A 16,749-nucleotide genomic window follows, 5' to 3' on the forward strand; every position below is an offset into this window, starting at 1 on the left:
CTCTCCAATCTGGAACTCCTGGAGGGATGTCCGACTGCCCGTATAGCCCCGATCCTGGTGGGATCGGGCCTAAACGGGCAGTCGGACATTCCTCTCACAATCCAGGACTGCTGGCTCCCAACTGCTTGCCTGCCTGCCTTCCTGATTGCCCCTAACCGCTTCTGCCTGCCAGCCTGATCACCCCCTAACCACTCCACTGCCAGCCTGGTTGATGCTTACCTGCTCCCCTGCCAGCCTGTTTGCCCCCAACTTCCCTCCTCTGCCGGCCTGGTCACCCCTAACTGCCCTCTCCTGCAGGGTTGATCACCTCCAACTGCCCTCCCTTGCAAGCCTGGTCCCTCTCAACTGCCCTCCCTTGCAGGCCTGGTCCCTCACAACTGCCCTCCCTTGCAGGCCGGGTGCCTCCCGACTGCCCTCTCCTGCTGGCCATCTTGTGTCCACATGGGGGCAGGATCTTTGACCACATGGGGGCAGCTATATTGTGTGTTGCAGTGATGATCAATCTGTATATTACTCTTTTATTAGATAGGATAGAGGCCTGGTGCACGGGTGGGGGCCAGCTGGTTTGCCCTGAAGGGTGTCCCTGATCAGGGTGGGGTTCCCTTGGGGCATGGAGCGGCCTGGGCGAGGGGCCTGTGGTGGTTTGCAGGCAGGCCACGCCCCCTGGCAACGCAAGCGGAGGCCCTGGTATCTGGAATTTATTTTCCTTCTACAATTGAAACTTTGTAGCCTGGGGCGGCAGCCATTTCTGTGGCAGTTAATTCACCTTCTACAATTGAAACTTTGTAGCCTTAAGCGGGTGAGCCCGGCCAGGGTGTGCGGAAAGCTTTGCTTCCCCTGTTGCCGCTGGCAACCCTGGCCTGCTCTCTCAAGTTCCATTCTGCCACCATTTGTTTGAATTTGTTTACCTTCTATAATTGAAACTTTGTAGCTTGAGTGGAGGCTTAGGCCTGCAATGGCTATGGAAAGCTTGGCTTGCTCTGTTACCTAGGAAACCTTGCTCTCTGAAGCTGTAGCCATCTTGGATTGGGGTTAATTTGCATACTCGCCCTGATTGGCTGGTGGGCATGGCTTATGTAGCAGAGTGATGGTTAATTTGCATATTACCATTTTATTAGAGAGGATAAACAACTGTTGGACATAGAAATCGGGACTCAAAAGAACTGTTGGCCCAGAAAGAAACTCACTATAGACTGATTCATTTGCCTCTCAGCATAACCATTATTGCCTGTCTCATTTTTGGTTCCTATAAGTGTATTCCTAGTATCACATGAGCTCACTCATCTAGGGGAAAAGAAGAACAACATAGACTGAAGAACAAGAACCGCATCGATCAGACTGTCAGACCTCAGAGGGAAGGTAGGGGAGGGTGGGGACAAGGGAGATAGATCAACCAAAGGACTTGTGTGCTTGCATATGAGCCTAACCAGTGATCACGGACAACAGGGGGAGGGGGGCATGAGTGTGGGGGGAGTTAGGATGGGAATGGGGGGGGTGATGACAAATATGTGATACCTTAATCAATAAAGTAATTAAGAAAAAGAAAACTGAAGCTTTTGTTTTTGCGGTCCACATAAACTTAAACCTTGTTTATTTGGCCCGTGTTAGCCTTTGAGTTTGACATGCTTGGACTAGGGGATGTGGAGGGGGAGATGGGTGACTGGAGGATCCTTCTGGGGATCCTGGGAAAAACAGGAGAAAAGACAGTTAGGAGGGGAAAGTAGAGATTCATATATGTTAAACTTGAGATAGTCATAGACACTACATGGAGCTGCCAGTGAGCAATTAGATGTATGGGTTTCAAACCAATGACTTAATCTGGAATAGAGATATTTTTGGGGAGTTGTAAGCATGGGAACAGGTATACTGAGGACACAGAGGAGGGGCCAATAGAACCCCAGGAATGGCAACATTAAAAGGGATGGGTGGAAGGGATGGTCAAAAACTTAGGAAGCAGGCTGAAGAATGGTTTAAGACTCAGGACAAGGCCAGGGGAAAAGTTTCATGGAGTGGGAGTGGTCCACAGTGATCAATGTTCAAAAAAGTCAAGGAAGATAAAAACTGAAGTGTCTACTGGGTTTATTAGAAGGAAGCTATTGAAGACGTAGGCAAAGGCAGGTTCTGAGAAGAGGTTGGAAAGAAAGGCCTAGGGTGATGGTGGAATGAATGTGAAGGGGCAAAAATAAAGACAGAGGAAGAGCATACTGTGATGGAAGGGAAGAGGTAGGACACCGGGTCAAGGAATGGTCCTTTAAAAGACAAACATGAGCCCTAGCTGCTTGGGCTCAGTGGACAGAATGTCGGCCTGTGGACTGAAGGGTCCCAGGTTTGATTCCAGTCAAGGGCACATGCCTGGGTTGCAGGCTCGATGCCCAGCAGGGGGCGTGCAGGAGGCAGCTGATCAATGATTCTCATCATTGATGTTTCTATCTCTCTCTCCCTTACCATCCTTCCTCTCTGAAGTGAATAAAAATGTTAAAAAACAACAACAACAACAAAAAAGTCAGCCCTAGCTGGTTTGGCTTGGTGGATAGAACGTCGACCTGTGGACTGAAAGATCCCCAGTTCGATTCCAGTCAAGGGCACATGCCTGGGTTACAGGCTCGATCCCCAGTAGGGGCGTGCAGGAGGCAACTGATCAATGATTTTCATCACTGATGTTTCTATCTTTCTCTCCTGCTCCCTTCCTCTCTGATATCAATAAAAATACTAAAAAAGAAGAAAAAAAACACACGAACAAACTGGAGACCCTAAAAGGCATAGTAAAGAGACACAAAGAGCGAGAGTCTGCAGGTCAAGGAGAACAGGCCACTGTGGGAGCTGTGCCCAAGGTGCTGGGGATGAAGCTTAACTAGAGGCAAAGGGACTACCCTGGAAAGGAAGGGACGTTCACGCTAGTAGATGGCACAAAGGAGCTTATACACGGGATAGAGCAGGCACTGAGGGAGAGCCTCCTTCAGAGACTCTACTTGGTCTGTCCAGTAGGAAGCGGTGTTGCTGTGAAAACTGCGAGTGGGGTGGAGCTCGAGGAGGATCAAAGGGGAGCGAGGCTGACGAGGGGCATGTGGACATTTCTGGCAGCATTTGGGAATACAGTGAGGTTGGGAACCACTGATCCTGTTTGGGAGGAGAGCACTTAATGATGAAAGCAGTCCGGCAACTGACATTCAGGACCAGATAAGGGAGATGACAGCAGGAGCCACTAGGCTTCAGTGCTTCAATAGTTGTGGAATAGGGGAAGGAATTGGAGAGAAAATGTCAAGACAGCCCACGTGACAGGTAGGTGCTACCTGTACCATTTTCTTCAGGTACCAAACTCTGCCACAACCGCTTTCTGGACCTAATGTGTTCTGTCCTCCATACTGCCCCACGGCTGTTGCTCTAGAAACTTCTGAAACCTGACTTACGAAGTCTGCAATGGCTCTGTACATATCTGAAACGAGGGTCCTGTTTTCATAGTTCTAAAAGTTCAACATACTTCACAGCATCATCAAAACTATCTTACCTTCCTAATGTCCTCATACAGACCTTTCAAATATCTCCTACCAAGCTGAAAGGGATCGGTGTATTTCTCACCGCTCCGAGGTTTACTATAACAGAACACGGCCGATGTTGTGTGATGGAGCCTGGAACAAGCACAAATGCACAGAATGTAAGTTTGAGTGTTATTTTATAAGAATTATACACACATTTGCATATGCAGATATATATATATATATAATATTCAGATGATAGAAAACTTAAGCTCAGATACTTGCTGGAAATTAAGCATTAATCTAAAAGGGTCATTATAATTTAGAAAAACATACAGAATTCTGTCCTTGCTAAATAATAGTACTGTTTATGTTTATTTTTATAACCAGGACCTCGAGAACCCACAAAATCAAAGACTAAACCATGTTTCTTGTGTTCTGAGTTAAGTTTTATTATATTCCCACTAGTGGCCTGATGCGCAAAATTTATGCATGGGGGAGAGGGGTTCCCCTCAGCCCAACCTGCACCCTCTCCAATCGGACATCCCTCTCACAATCTGGGACTGCTGGCTCCTAACCGCTCACCTGCCTGATCGCCCCTAACTGCCTCTGCCTGCCTGCCTGATTGCCCCTAACCCCTCTGCCTGCCTGCCTGATCACCCCAACCTGCCTGCCTGCCTGCCTAATTGCCCCTAACCCCTCTCCCTGCCTGCCTGATCACCCCAACCTGCCCTCCCTTGCCAGCCCTATCTCGCCCCCAACTGCTCTCCCCTGCCGGCCTGATCTCGCCCCCAACTGCCCTCCCCTGCCGGCCTGATCGCCCCTAAAGGCCTCTGCCTTGGCCCCCACCACCATGGCTTTGTCTGGAAGGAAGTCAGACATCCAGAAGATGGCCAGTCGACCTGGTCTAATTAGCATATTACCCTTTTAGTGGTATAGACAGATTATATAGGACAGGATTGCTTAAATGGGGGGGGGGATAAGCCTTTTTAATCAGGAGAAGATGCTCTTGGCAGACAAAAATATATAATCCCTATATCTGGACTGATAGCCAGCCATATGCACTATACTGCCAAACCGGTCATTAAAAAATTGAACCACTTTCTTACACTTTACACCAAACAGCTGTTGTCCTTAAAACCCGTCCTCAGCCCCCACCTTAGGTTCTGCCTTCGCAGTTCACCCAGATTAGGTTCTGATTGGTTGGTTTCTATGCCAGTCAGCGTCAAATGCTCCGCCTCCTAGGCAGCCATTGGCTCCTTGCACTTCACCCAGATTTTGTTCTGACTGGTTGGTTTCTATGCCAGTCAGCATCAAAAGCTCTGTCTCCTAGGCAGCCATTGGCTCCTCGCACTTCACCCAGATTTGGTTCTGACTGGTCAGTTTCTATGCTAGTCAGTGTCAAAAGCTCCGCCTCCTAGGCAGCCATTGGCTCCTCGCACTTCACCCAGATTTGGTTCTGATTGGTCGGTTTCTATGCCAGTCAGCAATTCCAGCCCTACCAATGGGCCTGATTAGAGAGGCGGGGCTGATCAGCAGCCCCAGTGGAGGCCTGAGAGAATGAGAGGCGCAGCTGCTGGCCAGGCCCCGAGAGAAAGGCAAGGGCTGATCAACAGCTGCCTCAGAGGCTATGGATCAGACCCTGCTTCTCCCTCCAGGCCTCTCTTTGGGCCTGATCCGCAGCCCCCTCGGTAGTCGGTGCTGGGTCGTGGTGCCCACAGCAGTGGCAGTCAGTGCTGGCCCAGCACTGACTTCTGGTCAGTCTAGCCTTTGGTTGTTTTGTATGTTACGGACCCTGGGTTTTTATATATTAGAATTTTTTTTTTAAAAGGCAGAGATCACACAGAGCAGATATTATAGCAGTTATCCAAACAACAAATTCAGTTTGTTGGACTAGACCAACAAATTTAGAATATAAATTTACTGGCAATATGGCTAATAATTTTGGTAGTTGCAATACAAATGATAAACTTACCGTGATATACTGTACATATTTAGACAGGCAGATGTTAAACTCTTCACAAGATAAAAACAGGACATCTATAAAATAAAAATATGAAGAAACGTGTAAGAATATTCATGAAAAACTTGTTTATTACACTAGATAAATAAAAACTCTCATAGGACAGACTGATGGTTGCCAGAGGGGCAAGGCGTTGGGGAAGTGGGTGAAAAAGGTGAAAGGATTGAGAAGTACAAATTGGTAGTTACAAAATAATCACAGGGATGTAAAGTACATTTGATCTTATCCAAAAAGGCTGAGAAGCAATGGAGGATGTAAAATATAGCAAAGGGAATATAGTTAATGCTGTTGTAATAACTATGTATGCTGCCAGGTGGGTACTGGAAATATGGGGAGGAACACTTCGTAAAGTATATGATTATCTAACCACAATGCTGAACACCTGAAACTAATATAAAATAATACTGAATGTAAACTGTAATTGAAAAATAAAAATTTAAGGAGCAAAAAAGTAAAAAGAAACTCCCATAATTCATGATAAACATAATCTTTTTTTGTTGTTGTTAATCCTCATCTGATGATATTTTTCCATTAATTTTTTAGAGAGTGGAAGGGAGGAGGAGACAGAGAGAGACACATCAATGTGAGAGAGACACACTGACTGGTTGCCTCCCACATGCACCCTGACCAGGGCCGGGATCCAGCCTGCAATGGAGGTACATGCCTTTGACCTGAATCAAACTTGGACCCTTCAGTCCGTGGACTAAAGCTCTAACCGCTGAGCCAAACCCACTAGGGCAATATAATCTTTAAGTTGTCTATTTATAGGTAGATTGCAAACTTTAGAAAAATGATCACAGACGTTTCTCTTCCTTATTACAAAAGCAGTATTAGTTATTATAGAAAATATGAATAAGAAAAAAACAGAAAATAAAAACATCTATAATCTATCCCTTCCCCCAAAGAAAGCTACAGTTTCCATATTCTTATCTATCTTTCCAGATCTGAAAAGTAGTTTTAAAACAATTTCCTTCCATTTAACTAAGATTGGTCAGAGAATAGTAAAGATTAGTATTATTTACATTCTTTTAAATTCTTACACTGATTTAAAACAAAAATAATCAAGATGCCAAAAGCATCAGCCCATATGTTGAAAAGGAAAAGAGATTTCAGTGTTAAGGAGGTAATTTATATTTACACAAACACTGCCTATTTTAAGTTATTGTTCCTAAAAGTACTTGGAAATGGTACTTTAAAAAAAAAGTTTTTATTGATTTTAGAAAGGAAGAGAGAGGAAGAGAGAGAAACATCAATGTGAGAGAGAATCATTAATTAGCTGCCTCCCAAGCCTGCAACCTGGGCATGTACCTTGACGGGAATCAAACTGGTGACCTTTCAGTAAATGGGACTGAGCCACCCCAGCCAGAACGGTAATTCTTTTTTTTTTTTTTAAATATATTTTATTGATTTTTTTCAGAGAGGAAGAGAGAGGGATAGAGAGTTAGAAACATCAATGAGAGAGAAACATCGATCAGCTGCCTCTTGCACACCCCCTACTGGGGATGTGCCCGCAACCAAGGTACATGCCCTTGACCGGAATCGAACCTGGGACCCTTGAGTCCGAAGGCAGACGCTCTATCCACTGAGCCAAACCGGTTTCGGCCAGAACGGTAATTCTTGATATGGCATAAAAACAAATAGCTCAGCAGCACATTCTGATAAACTATAATAATAAAAGGGTAATATGCTAATTAGGCCAGACGTCATTCTGAAGCCGGCAGCCGGAGCGAAGCCCGAGTCCCGGGTCCCTGCGGGTGCCTGGAGGGAAGCCAGCCCGGGTCCCGGGTGCCTGTAGGTGGCTGGAGGGAAGCCAGCCCGGGTCCCGGGTGCCAGAGGGAAGCCGGTGCCAGCAGCCAGTTGAAGGAAAGCCTACTATTGCATGAATTTTCGTGCATCAGGCCTCTAGTATTAACATAATCAGAGATCAAGAACAACAGAACTTCCAGAAGATTCAGAGGTGGTGATGACACATATTAGTTACAACAATTATCCTAATATATAAAAACCCTGGGTCGTAACCACCAGTAACGACCGGAGGCTGACCAACCGGAAGTCAGTGCTGGCCCCGCCCCCAAGCAAGCAGATAGGGGCAATCAGGCAGGGTGGTTAGGGGTGATCAGGTAGGCAGACCAGATGTTACGGGTGATCAGGTAGGCAGACAAGTGGTTAGGGGAGATCAGGTAGGCAGATGGCCCCTCTCCGGGCTGGCCCTGCCCCCAAGCAAGCAGTTATGGGCAATCAGGTGGGTAGGCAGAGTGGTTAGGGGTGATCAGGTAGGCAGGCAAGCGGTTAGGGGAGATCAGGTAGGCAGACCAGTGGTTAGGGGTGATCAGGTAGGCAGACAGCCCCTTGCCAGGCTAGCCCCACTCCAAGCAAGCGGTTAGGGGCAATCAGGCAGAGTGGTTAGAGGTGATCAGGTAGGTAAGCGAGCACTTAGGGGCGATCAGGTAGGCAGATGGCACCTCACAGGGCTGGCCCCATCCCCCAGCAAAGAAAGAGGGAGGCCCAGGCCAGCCAAGCCATTGCACCCCAGCCTGTCGCCTGCAGAGGGAGGCCACCAGCTGCAGGGGAGGGGGGCAGTGCTGCACAGATGGTAAGCAGTGGGGATGGGGCCAGCTGCCTGCAGCCCGGGGAAGGAAAGCCCGATAGGCCCTGATCTCAGGCCAGGCCTCAGGACCCTACCTGATGGGTCCCGGATTGTGAGAGGGTACAGGCTGGGCGTAGGGACCTCCCCAGTGCACGAATTTTTGTGCACTGGGCCTCTAGTTGAGCATAATTATGGGAGGAATTGTGGCAGACATTGGGGACCTAAATATACAGACTGCCAATCTAGATGAATTCAGGGACACAGGCATTTCAAAACTTATTAATCTAATATAGTAAGGGTTCTTATAGAATATTTGAAGATTAAATTTTTTTTTTTAATTTGAGAGAGACAGACAGACAGACAGAGACATTGATTTATTGTTCCACTTATTTATGTATTCATTGGTTGCTTCTTGTATGTGCCCTGGCTAGATCAAACCTGCAACCTTGACGTATTGGGATGATGCTCTTCTGGCCAGGGCTGAAGAAAGCATTTTGACAAAAAAGACAAATTTAGCATAAGAAAAATAAAACTAAATCACTATATTAGTAATAACATCTTACAGTGTGCTTTTACACCATTTGACTCTTAAAACTACTTGCTTTATTGGAGAACATGCAGTTGAGAAAAGTCAAGTTAAAAACTGGTGTATAGATGCTCTTTGACTTATGATAAGGTTACTTCTCAATAAACTCATGTAAGTTTAAAATATCATAAGTTGAAAGGCATTTAATATACTTAACCTACTGAGCTGCATAGCTTAGCCTAGCTGGTTTCTAGTGAATATGTATGGCTTTGCACCATTGTAAAGTTGAAAAATATTAAGTTGAACCATCGTAATTCAGGCACCACCTATACAGATGTTTGCAATTCGGTACGGTCATGTGCTGCACATTTTGATCTATGATGGGCTGCACATCTGATGGTGGTCCCCTAAGATTATAATGGAGCTGACAAATTCCTGTTGCCTCCTGACAACGTAGCACAACACATTACTCACATGTTTGTGATGCTGCGGTATAAACAAATCTTTCTGTTCTCAGTTGCATATAAAAAAACAACATAGCACAATAGGCTATACCAGTGGTCGGCAAACTGTGGCTCGTGAGCCACATGCGGCTCTTTGGCCCCTTGAGTGTGGCTCTTCCACAAAATACCACGGCCTGGGCGAGTCTGTTTTGAAGAAGTGGCGTTAGAAGAAGTTTAAGTTTAAAAAATTTGGCTCTCAAAAGAAATTTCAATTGTTGTACTGTTGATATTTGGCTCTGTTGACTAATGAGTTTGCCGACCACTGGGCTATACTATCTAGATTTCTCTAAGCATATTCTATGATGTTCGCACGACGACATCATCTAACAATGCATTTCTAAGAGTACTTTCCCATGGCACATGCCTGCATATTGAAGGGAAGCAGAGTTTGCCAGCCCAAAATATGCCTTTTTGGGGTATTAATTCTTTTTAAGAGTCAAAGACCCTAGAATAACCTTTGACCTTCCCCTAACTCAGTGGTCGGCAAACTCATTAGTCAACAGAGCCAAATATCAACAGTACAACGATTGAAATTTCTTTTGAGAGCCAAATTTTTTAAACTTAAACTTCTTCTAACGCCACTTCTTCAAAACAGACTTGCCCAGGCCGTGGTATTTTGTGGAAGAGCCACACTCAAGGGGCCAAAGCGCCGAATGTGGCTCGCGAGCCACAGTTTGCCAACCACGGCCCTAACTGCATGAAAGAGTTTAAATAGAGGACCTGCTCCAGGAAGGGCACTATCATCATAACTATGATTTAATACAAACTCTATGGTTTATCAAGAACTAGGTGTGATACACAGAGGGGCACTTAGCAAGACCCATTTGATCAAAGTCCTCTCTGTGTTTCATTGTTAACGATGGCCAGCAAACATCTCTCAAATAGTTGCTTTTCCATCTTCATAAGAATTGCATTCATCCCCTCTGAAGTTGCAAACCACTACCCTCCCTTTTTTCCTTAGGCCTTCTGGCCCCTTATTCTTATGGAACCCCAAATGTACATATGTAATTGGTTATTTTCTCCTCTTCATATGTTTTATGTCATTTTAATTATTTGATCAGCCAAAAAAACTAAGAAGGAAATATCAAAAGTAAAAAGCCCCTACAGAACTGTGTACATTATGTGATCCCACTAGAAATTTACACACACACACACACACACACACAATACACGGAAGATAGGGTTTGAAAGCATATAAACCAGGGTATTAAAAATAGTTATTTTAGAATTAAGAATGTTTTTTGGGGGAGGTTTAATTCCTCATTTGTTTACAAGAGACCCGAATTGCATGAAATTCGTGCAAGAGCAGGCCTGCCTGCCTACCCCCAGCTGCCGGCACCGGCTTCCCTCCGGCTGCTGGCAGGCACCCGGGAACCAGGCTTCCCTCACAGCCCTGGCTTCATCTGGAAGGTCGGGCCGTCAAATTAGTATATTACACTTTTGTTATTATAGATATTTTCTGATATTTTATTGACTTTTTACAGGGAGGAAGGGAGAGGGATAGAGAGTTAGAAACACTGATGAGAGAGAAACATCGATCAGCTGCCTCCTGCACACCCTCTATTGGGGATGTGCCTGCAACCAAGGTACATCCCCTTGACCAGAATCGAACCTGGGACCCTTGAGTCCACAGGCCGACGCTCTATCCACTGAGCCAAACTGGTTAAAGCAAAACTTACTTTTTAAAAAAAGAGAAAACGCTGAGCAAGAATCAAAGACATATTAACAACTGATTTGGCTTGATCTAATGCACACTGGTTTTATCTGATTAAAAGATTTGTTCACATTACCAATGGAGAGGTCAGGAGAATGTACAGACACCAGGAAGTAGCAGAGCTGTGGTGGAGAGCTAGAGGAGGCTTTATTATTGTTGCTCTTTGTCCCCAAGGACTATCAGGCTCTAAGAGACTTGAACTTACCAAACAAAAGCTTGAGGCAGATACCAAAAGCTAATGTATTCATTAACTGAAGTATACCACGGACACACAAATCAGGAATACAGGGCTTTGGCATTCTCAGTGCAGTCCCTCCTTGTGATCACTAAGACATATCCTCTCCAGGAAAGCACCTTTCCATTGCTACAAAAGTTGCTAGGGGAGGGGAGGAATTTAAAAAAAGGGAACATCAAAGAAAATAAGTATCTATCCAGTGGCACAGATAGGTGTATCCATCTCTCCAAATGATGTCCTCATCTGTGGTACCAGAAACATCTGTAGCCTGGCCAGGACAGCACTAAAATGGGTGCCAGCAAGGTCCTGAGGCTCTTTTCCCATATTCTCCCTTTATTATAGACTAGAGGCCTGGTGTGCAAAATTCGTGCACAGGGAGTAGGGGGGAGGTCCTCAGCCCGGCCTACACCCTCTCCAATCCGGGACTCCTCGGGGGATGTCCGACTGCTGGTTTAGGCCCGATCCCACAGGCCTAATCGCTCTCGCAATCCGGGACCGCTGGCTCCTAACCGCTCACCTGCCTGCAGGCCTGATCCCCCTGCCGGCCTGATCCCCCTAACTATTCTCCCCTGCCGGCCTGATGACCATAACTGCTCACCCCTGCCTGCCTGATTGCCCCTAACCACCTCTGCCTCAGCCCCACCACCATGACTTTGTCTGAAAGGACATGTGGAAGACACCCAGTCTAATTAGCATATTACCCTTTTATTAGTATAGATGATATCTACTAGCCCAGCTGCCATTCTCTCACCAAATGTCCATTTTGCATAAGACATGATATGTACCCACTTTGGCACTATTTCATATTGGTAAACGGAGTTTGATGGGTACATGGGAATATGAAATGTACCAAATCGGACTGAAACAGAAGAGTCCTAAATTCAAATACACACAAAAAGCCTCGAGGAATGAGAGATGAACACATACAACTACTATGTGACTAGAGATCCTGTAAAAAGGAGAGTGAGCCCATAGATTCTGGGCAGTTATGCTAAATAGCCTGGGCCTAAGGCAGGTTGAAAATCAATCACTAAAAAGTGCAGAAAGGACTCAGAGCCATTGAAACGTGTCAAATTACAAGAGCTGCACTGACTGAAAAGGGAGGAAAAAGAGACTGGGTCTACAGGCAATAGGGAAGAGTAAAAACCAGGGTTAGTGCTGAGGTTGTGACTCCACTTCAAGAAGTCATAGGTCAAATTAAAGATGACCCCAAGGTTTCTCTACTTGACATCCTCAAGGCTTTTCTCTGTGCACCCGGTCCAGGTAAGCGCTCCCTCCGAAGCAACTACGTCCGGCTGAAATCCTGTCCACCCTTGGATCAGACCTATTTCCTCCACAAGACCCTTTCGGCCTACCGAGGCCACCGGACCCTCCGTATCTCAGAGGGTTCGGAGTGCCTTTTGCTCTAACCTCCCGGTTAAGATCTGCTCTCCCGAAGCCACGGCTGTGGAACACAAAAGGAAACAGCTGCAGACGACCTCCGGCCTTGACCGTACCCTCGGAGACGGACTCTGTGACCCCTCCTCCGCCTTTCCCCCCGGGGGGCCTGGCTCCTCGCTGCTCCCTCCCCCGCAATCCGCAAACTCTCTCCGTCTCCGGGAAGTCGCTCTGCAACTCCGCGCGGCGCGCCCCTACTTGGGGCAGACAGATGCCGGGAGCCCACCTCGGCGTCCCGCCCTGCGGCCCGGCCCAGCCCGCCCGTGGGCCACCCCCGCGCAGCCCTGCAGGGCGCACGTGCTGCCCGCGCCCATTCATTCCTCCGCCGCTGTCATTGCGCCGTGACCTCTGCGCCCCCCCCCCCCCCCTCCCCCGGGCGCGCTCCGCCGCCTCACCTGCGCACGGACAGCGGCGGCGGGGTGCGGCCCCGCAGGGCCCGTGCGGCCCGGGGATCCGGGCCCCGGGATCCGCGCCGCCGGCCTCCAGGAGCAGCCGCGCCTCCACCGCCACCAGCTCGAGGCCATGGTTCGAGTCTGAAAGTCGCGGCGGGCGGCGGCTCCGCCCTCGGGCCGAGGGGCGTCCTCCGGGACCCGGAGCCGGAAACCCGGCACAGGAAGAGCTTCAGCCCCGCTCCGGGCGCCTTCTCTCGCTCCCCTCCCCTCCCCTCCCTCCTCCTCCCCACCCCTGCCCCACCCGGCGGTGCCGCTAGCGCGACCCAGCGGCGGGCGCGCGGCCTTGGGCGCCTTTCCGCTTCTGAGCCTCCGGGACCGCTCGGCCTGCGGGGGCGGCAGCAGGAGAAGGGGTGCGCGGCGGCTCGGCCCCTTCGCCCCCCAGCCGGTCGAGGGTCCGGGAGGGGCTAGTCGTGACCCTCTCCCTGTCCTGCCGTCTTTCCCGAACGCTCCCTGGGGTTCACGGGGAGTCAGAAGCTCCAGCAGAGCACACAGTACCTGGGGGTGGCCGACTGTTAGCAGAAATGCCACCGTGCGCCAGACCTGCAGTCACTAACTTCTCTTCTGCACATTCAGGCTGAAGAATGACTCCAAGAATCGGGTTCCCGTTTTGCTGCTCAAGCCGGAGGCTACCCATTCCGCGGCTGCTGCTTGCGTGGGTGACCTGCCGCGCCGTCGCCATCGGCGCCTTCTTACCACCTGGCCTCGAAGGAAACGCCAAGCTTTGGCATCTTTTCAGTAACAGGTCAAACCAGCAGCAGGGCTATTGTGAAGCAGAAGCCAGGTTAGCTGCGTCTCTAGACTTTTGGACTCTCTCCTCTGACAACCTCCTAGGTATGTGGTGGCCTAGCTGAGCCGTCTTGCTCACGTCTGGAGGCGTGAGCGCTGTTTGTGGGGGTACTGAGCTGTGGGAGGTTGTTGAATATCTAACAATGTTGAACTACTTGTAGCCAGCCCAGGGGCTACTGGAGAAGGTACGAGATTAGTACCCGATATGGGTTAGAATAGTGATTTTCATTCGGTGTGCTGCAAGAATTTTTAAAACATGCAATTCCTGACGAGTCAGAAGTGTGGACGAGAAGGGCCACGTGCTGACCTGACAAGCTCAGGGGAGGCCTGCATGGCAGTCTTGCAAACTCAGAGACCTAAAGTAACCACAAAGGATGGTCTGAAATGAAACTTTAACAACACAGTTATGGTGGGTAGTCACCTCCTAGGCCGGTATCTTCACTGACAAGGTCAACCTTCACCTTAACTGAGCCTATCTGTCTTTTTGCATCTATGATGACATACCCTTGAAATGTCTGGGTAACTTGTAACTTCCCTTTTTCTGGAGCCCCTTGGGGCACAACCTAATGTGCAGGGCGCCAGGACAGATACCACAAATTCCTTCATTATCATGTTAATTGTTCCTGCACCCACCTAAGTATGTGTCCATCATTTTACTTTTTATCCAATCCCAGGGGTTCCCCCCCATTTGCTTTATCCCACCTCCTTAATCTATCACCAATGAATTTCATGTAACCCACCTATGTCCCTCCTTTGATGGCAATGTATAAATACAAATGTAATCCGCCATTCTCCGGAGCATTATCTCAATTCGTTGAGGTTCTGCTTCCTGGCATATGTTGACAGTTTGGCTCAAATAAACTCACAAAAATTATTTTCAGGTTTCAATGTTTTTTTACGTTAACAGAAGCACTGACCTCATTTCCCTTAGATTGTCAAATAAAAAAAATGGCAACAAACAACATAACAGCCAAGTCAAAATTATGTCTTATTTTTTGTCAGGCCGGAAATACACATATATGTATGTATGTATATAACACATATGCCGAAAAATGAGTTTAAGTGTGCTATGGGATGAAAAAGGTTGAAAATCGCTGTGTTAGAAAGACCTTTCCTTAATTCCATTGCCAGCTCTTTTCTCGTGGTCCTGAGAGAGTGTATTTATGACAGAAATCCATGGTAGAACTAATCATTCAAAACAGGCATACACACACAGAGCCAATGAGAGAAAGTGTCAGGTTTAGGGAAGAAACTTAGTCTGTCCTCAAAAATTCACTCTGAGGAAACAGACCAGCCAAGAGGCAACTACAGTTCTCTGATATTTTTTCTTGTTCTTCTGAACCAGGTTTTTTGCATCACAGTGTAAGTATCCATGTAGCTGAGCACATATTTCTCTTGTAATGTGTTGTTTTTTACTGAATAAAATTATAGAGTAAAGAAATTTCTCAATCCAATTTTATGAGCCCCTCCCCCCAATTGTGAAGAATATTATTTTTAGAAAAGGTCTCAGGTGCTTTACAAATGAAGGTTGTTAATACACACCTGTGGCTTACTAGTATCTTCATAAAGCTTTATATATTAAATATCCAACAGGTAGAATTTTCCAAAGTAAGTATAGCAATAAATACTTGTACTTGCAACCATTTTATTTTTTAGACTAGAGGCCTAGTGCATGAAAATTCATGCACTGAAGGGGGCGTCCCTCAGCCTGGCCTGCCCCTCTCATAGTCCAGGATCCCTCAGGGGCCGGAGGTGACCCTGCGATCAGGGAAGGCGATGCTCCCATCACACCTCTGCTGCTGCCGCTGCCGGCAGTGCAAGCCTCGGTCAGCCCTGGTTACCTGAGCCTCAGGTGTCCCCGGGGGCTGGGCAGCTGCCATCTGAGGCTTCCCTGCACCTCGGGCCAGCTTTGGGGGGCTGGGGAGCTAAGGGGACTGTGGGACTCTGGAGGCAGGCGCATGGAGCAGCGGACCTGCTTGGGGGTGGGCCCAGCTGTGCCGCGCTCCTGCCACCCCCGCGGGGCTGAGGGGACTGGGCGCCGCCATCTTTAAGGGCATGGCAGTCAATTAGCATATTCCCTCATTGGTTGTGGGCACCACCATCTTTGTGAGGGCATGATGGTCAGTTAGCGTATTCCCTCTTTATTAGATAGGATACCATCATTTGCCCTTTTTTACAGGAAACTGAGATAGAGAAATTGAGTGTCTTGCGCAAGCTCACATAGTTGACAGATATTGCACAACATTATTTAGAAATGGTTTTTCCCAGATTAAAACAAAATACCTGGTCCTTAAAAAGATGTAATATGACAAGGGTAACTAGGGAGGGCAGATGAAATTCATGAAGGCTTTAACACTGTAGTATAACTTAACTGATGAATAATAACCCACCAATAAAAGAAAAATAACCCACCAATAGGACATGTAAAATACCAACTAATAGTTTTTTTGACCCAATTGGGCCAAGCATGAGTGTAGAAAGTTAAAAACATAGTCTGAGCTGTGCAAGAAACTGCCAAACAACTCCCCTTTGCATAAGCTCAAAATGAAGTTTTTGACTGCACTTATACAAATGAAACAACCACTATTGACTGATAAAAATGGAATAAGTATAATTGAAAGCATTTTCAAAGTTATTTCTACATTGGGGACTTGGTTACACATTGAGATATTTTCTTTCCGTGATGATGATACTGTTCAAAACATTATGGTAGGACCAGGTTTTACAAATTATATACATCCTATATAATAAAGAGGTAACATGCAAATTGACCATCACTCCAACACACAAGATGGCCACCCCCTTGTGGTCAAAGATGGCTGCCACAAGATGGCCAGCAGGGGAGGGCAGTTGGGAGGGACCAGACTTGAAAGGGAGGGCAGTTGGGAGGGACCCAGGCCTGCAGGGGAGAGCAGTTGGGGGCAACCAGGCCTGCTGGGAGGGCAGTTAGGGGCGACCGGGCCTGCAGGGGAGGGCAGTTTGGGGTGATCATGCTGGCAGGGAGGGCAGTTGG

General features: G+C 47.6%; 2 protein-coding genes across 6 annotated transcripts in view; one reads left to right on the forward strand and one right to left on the reverse strand.

The window, feature by feature from the left end:
• The window catches only part of PDSS1 (decaprenyl diphosphate synthase subunit 1), a 45,883-nt gene extending 32,380 nt beyond the window's left edge, over positions 1 to 13,503 (reverse strand). For 2 of the 4 annotated variants that reach the window (XM_054725692.1, XM_054725689.1), the window contains exons 1-3: positions 12,894 to 13,137; positions 5,449 to 5,513; positions 3,506 to 3,626 (exon numbers count right to left, since the gene is read on the reverse strand). In XM_054725692.1, coding sequence (XP_054581667.1) covers positions 3,506 to 3,626; positions 5,449 to 5,513; positions 12,894 to 13,022 — 315 coding nt within the window. In that variant the 5' untranslated portion in view covers positions 13,023 to 13,137. Of the gene's footprint in view, positions 1 to 3,505; positions 3,627 to 5,448; positions 5,514 to 12,893; positions 13,138 to 13,445 lie in introns of those variants that run through there. The other 2 variants (XM_028138754.2, XM_054725695.1) reach the window with 2 other exon arrangements.
• Positions 13,187 to 16,749, forward strand: part of LOC103304517 (protein adenylyltransferase SelO-like) — a 76,309-nt gene continuing 72,746 nt past the window's right edge. For both annotated transcript variants that reach the window (XM_054725652.1, XM_054725656.1), the window contains exons 1-2: positions 13,187 to 13,300; positions 13,524 to 13,781. In XM_054725652.1, coding sequence (XP_054581627.1) covers positions 13,532 to 13,781 — 250 coding nt within the window. In that variant the 5' untranslated portion in view covers positions 13,187 to 13,300; positions 13,524 to 13,531. The remainder of the gene's footprint in view (positions 13,301 to 13,523; positions 13,782 to 16,749) is intronic.

Source organism: Eptesicus fuscus, chromosome 2 (assembly GCF_027574615.1).
Source record: "Eptesicus fuscus isolate TK198812 chromosome 2, DD_ASM_mEF_20220401, whole genome shotgun sequence".
In the NCBI taxonomy this organism is placed as follows: Eukaryota; Metazoa; Chordata; class Mammalia; order Chiroptera; family Vespertilionidae; genus Eptesicus; species Eptesicus fuscus.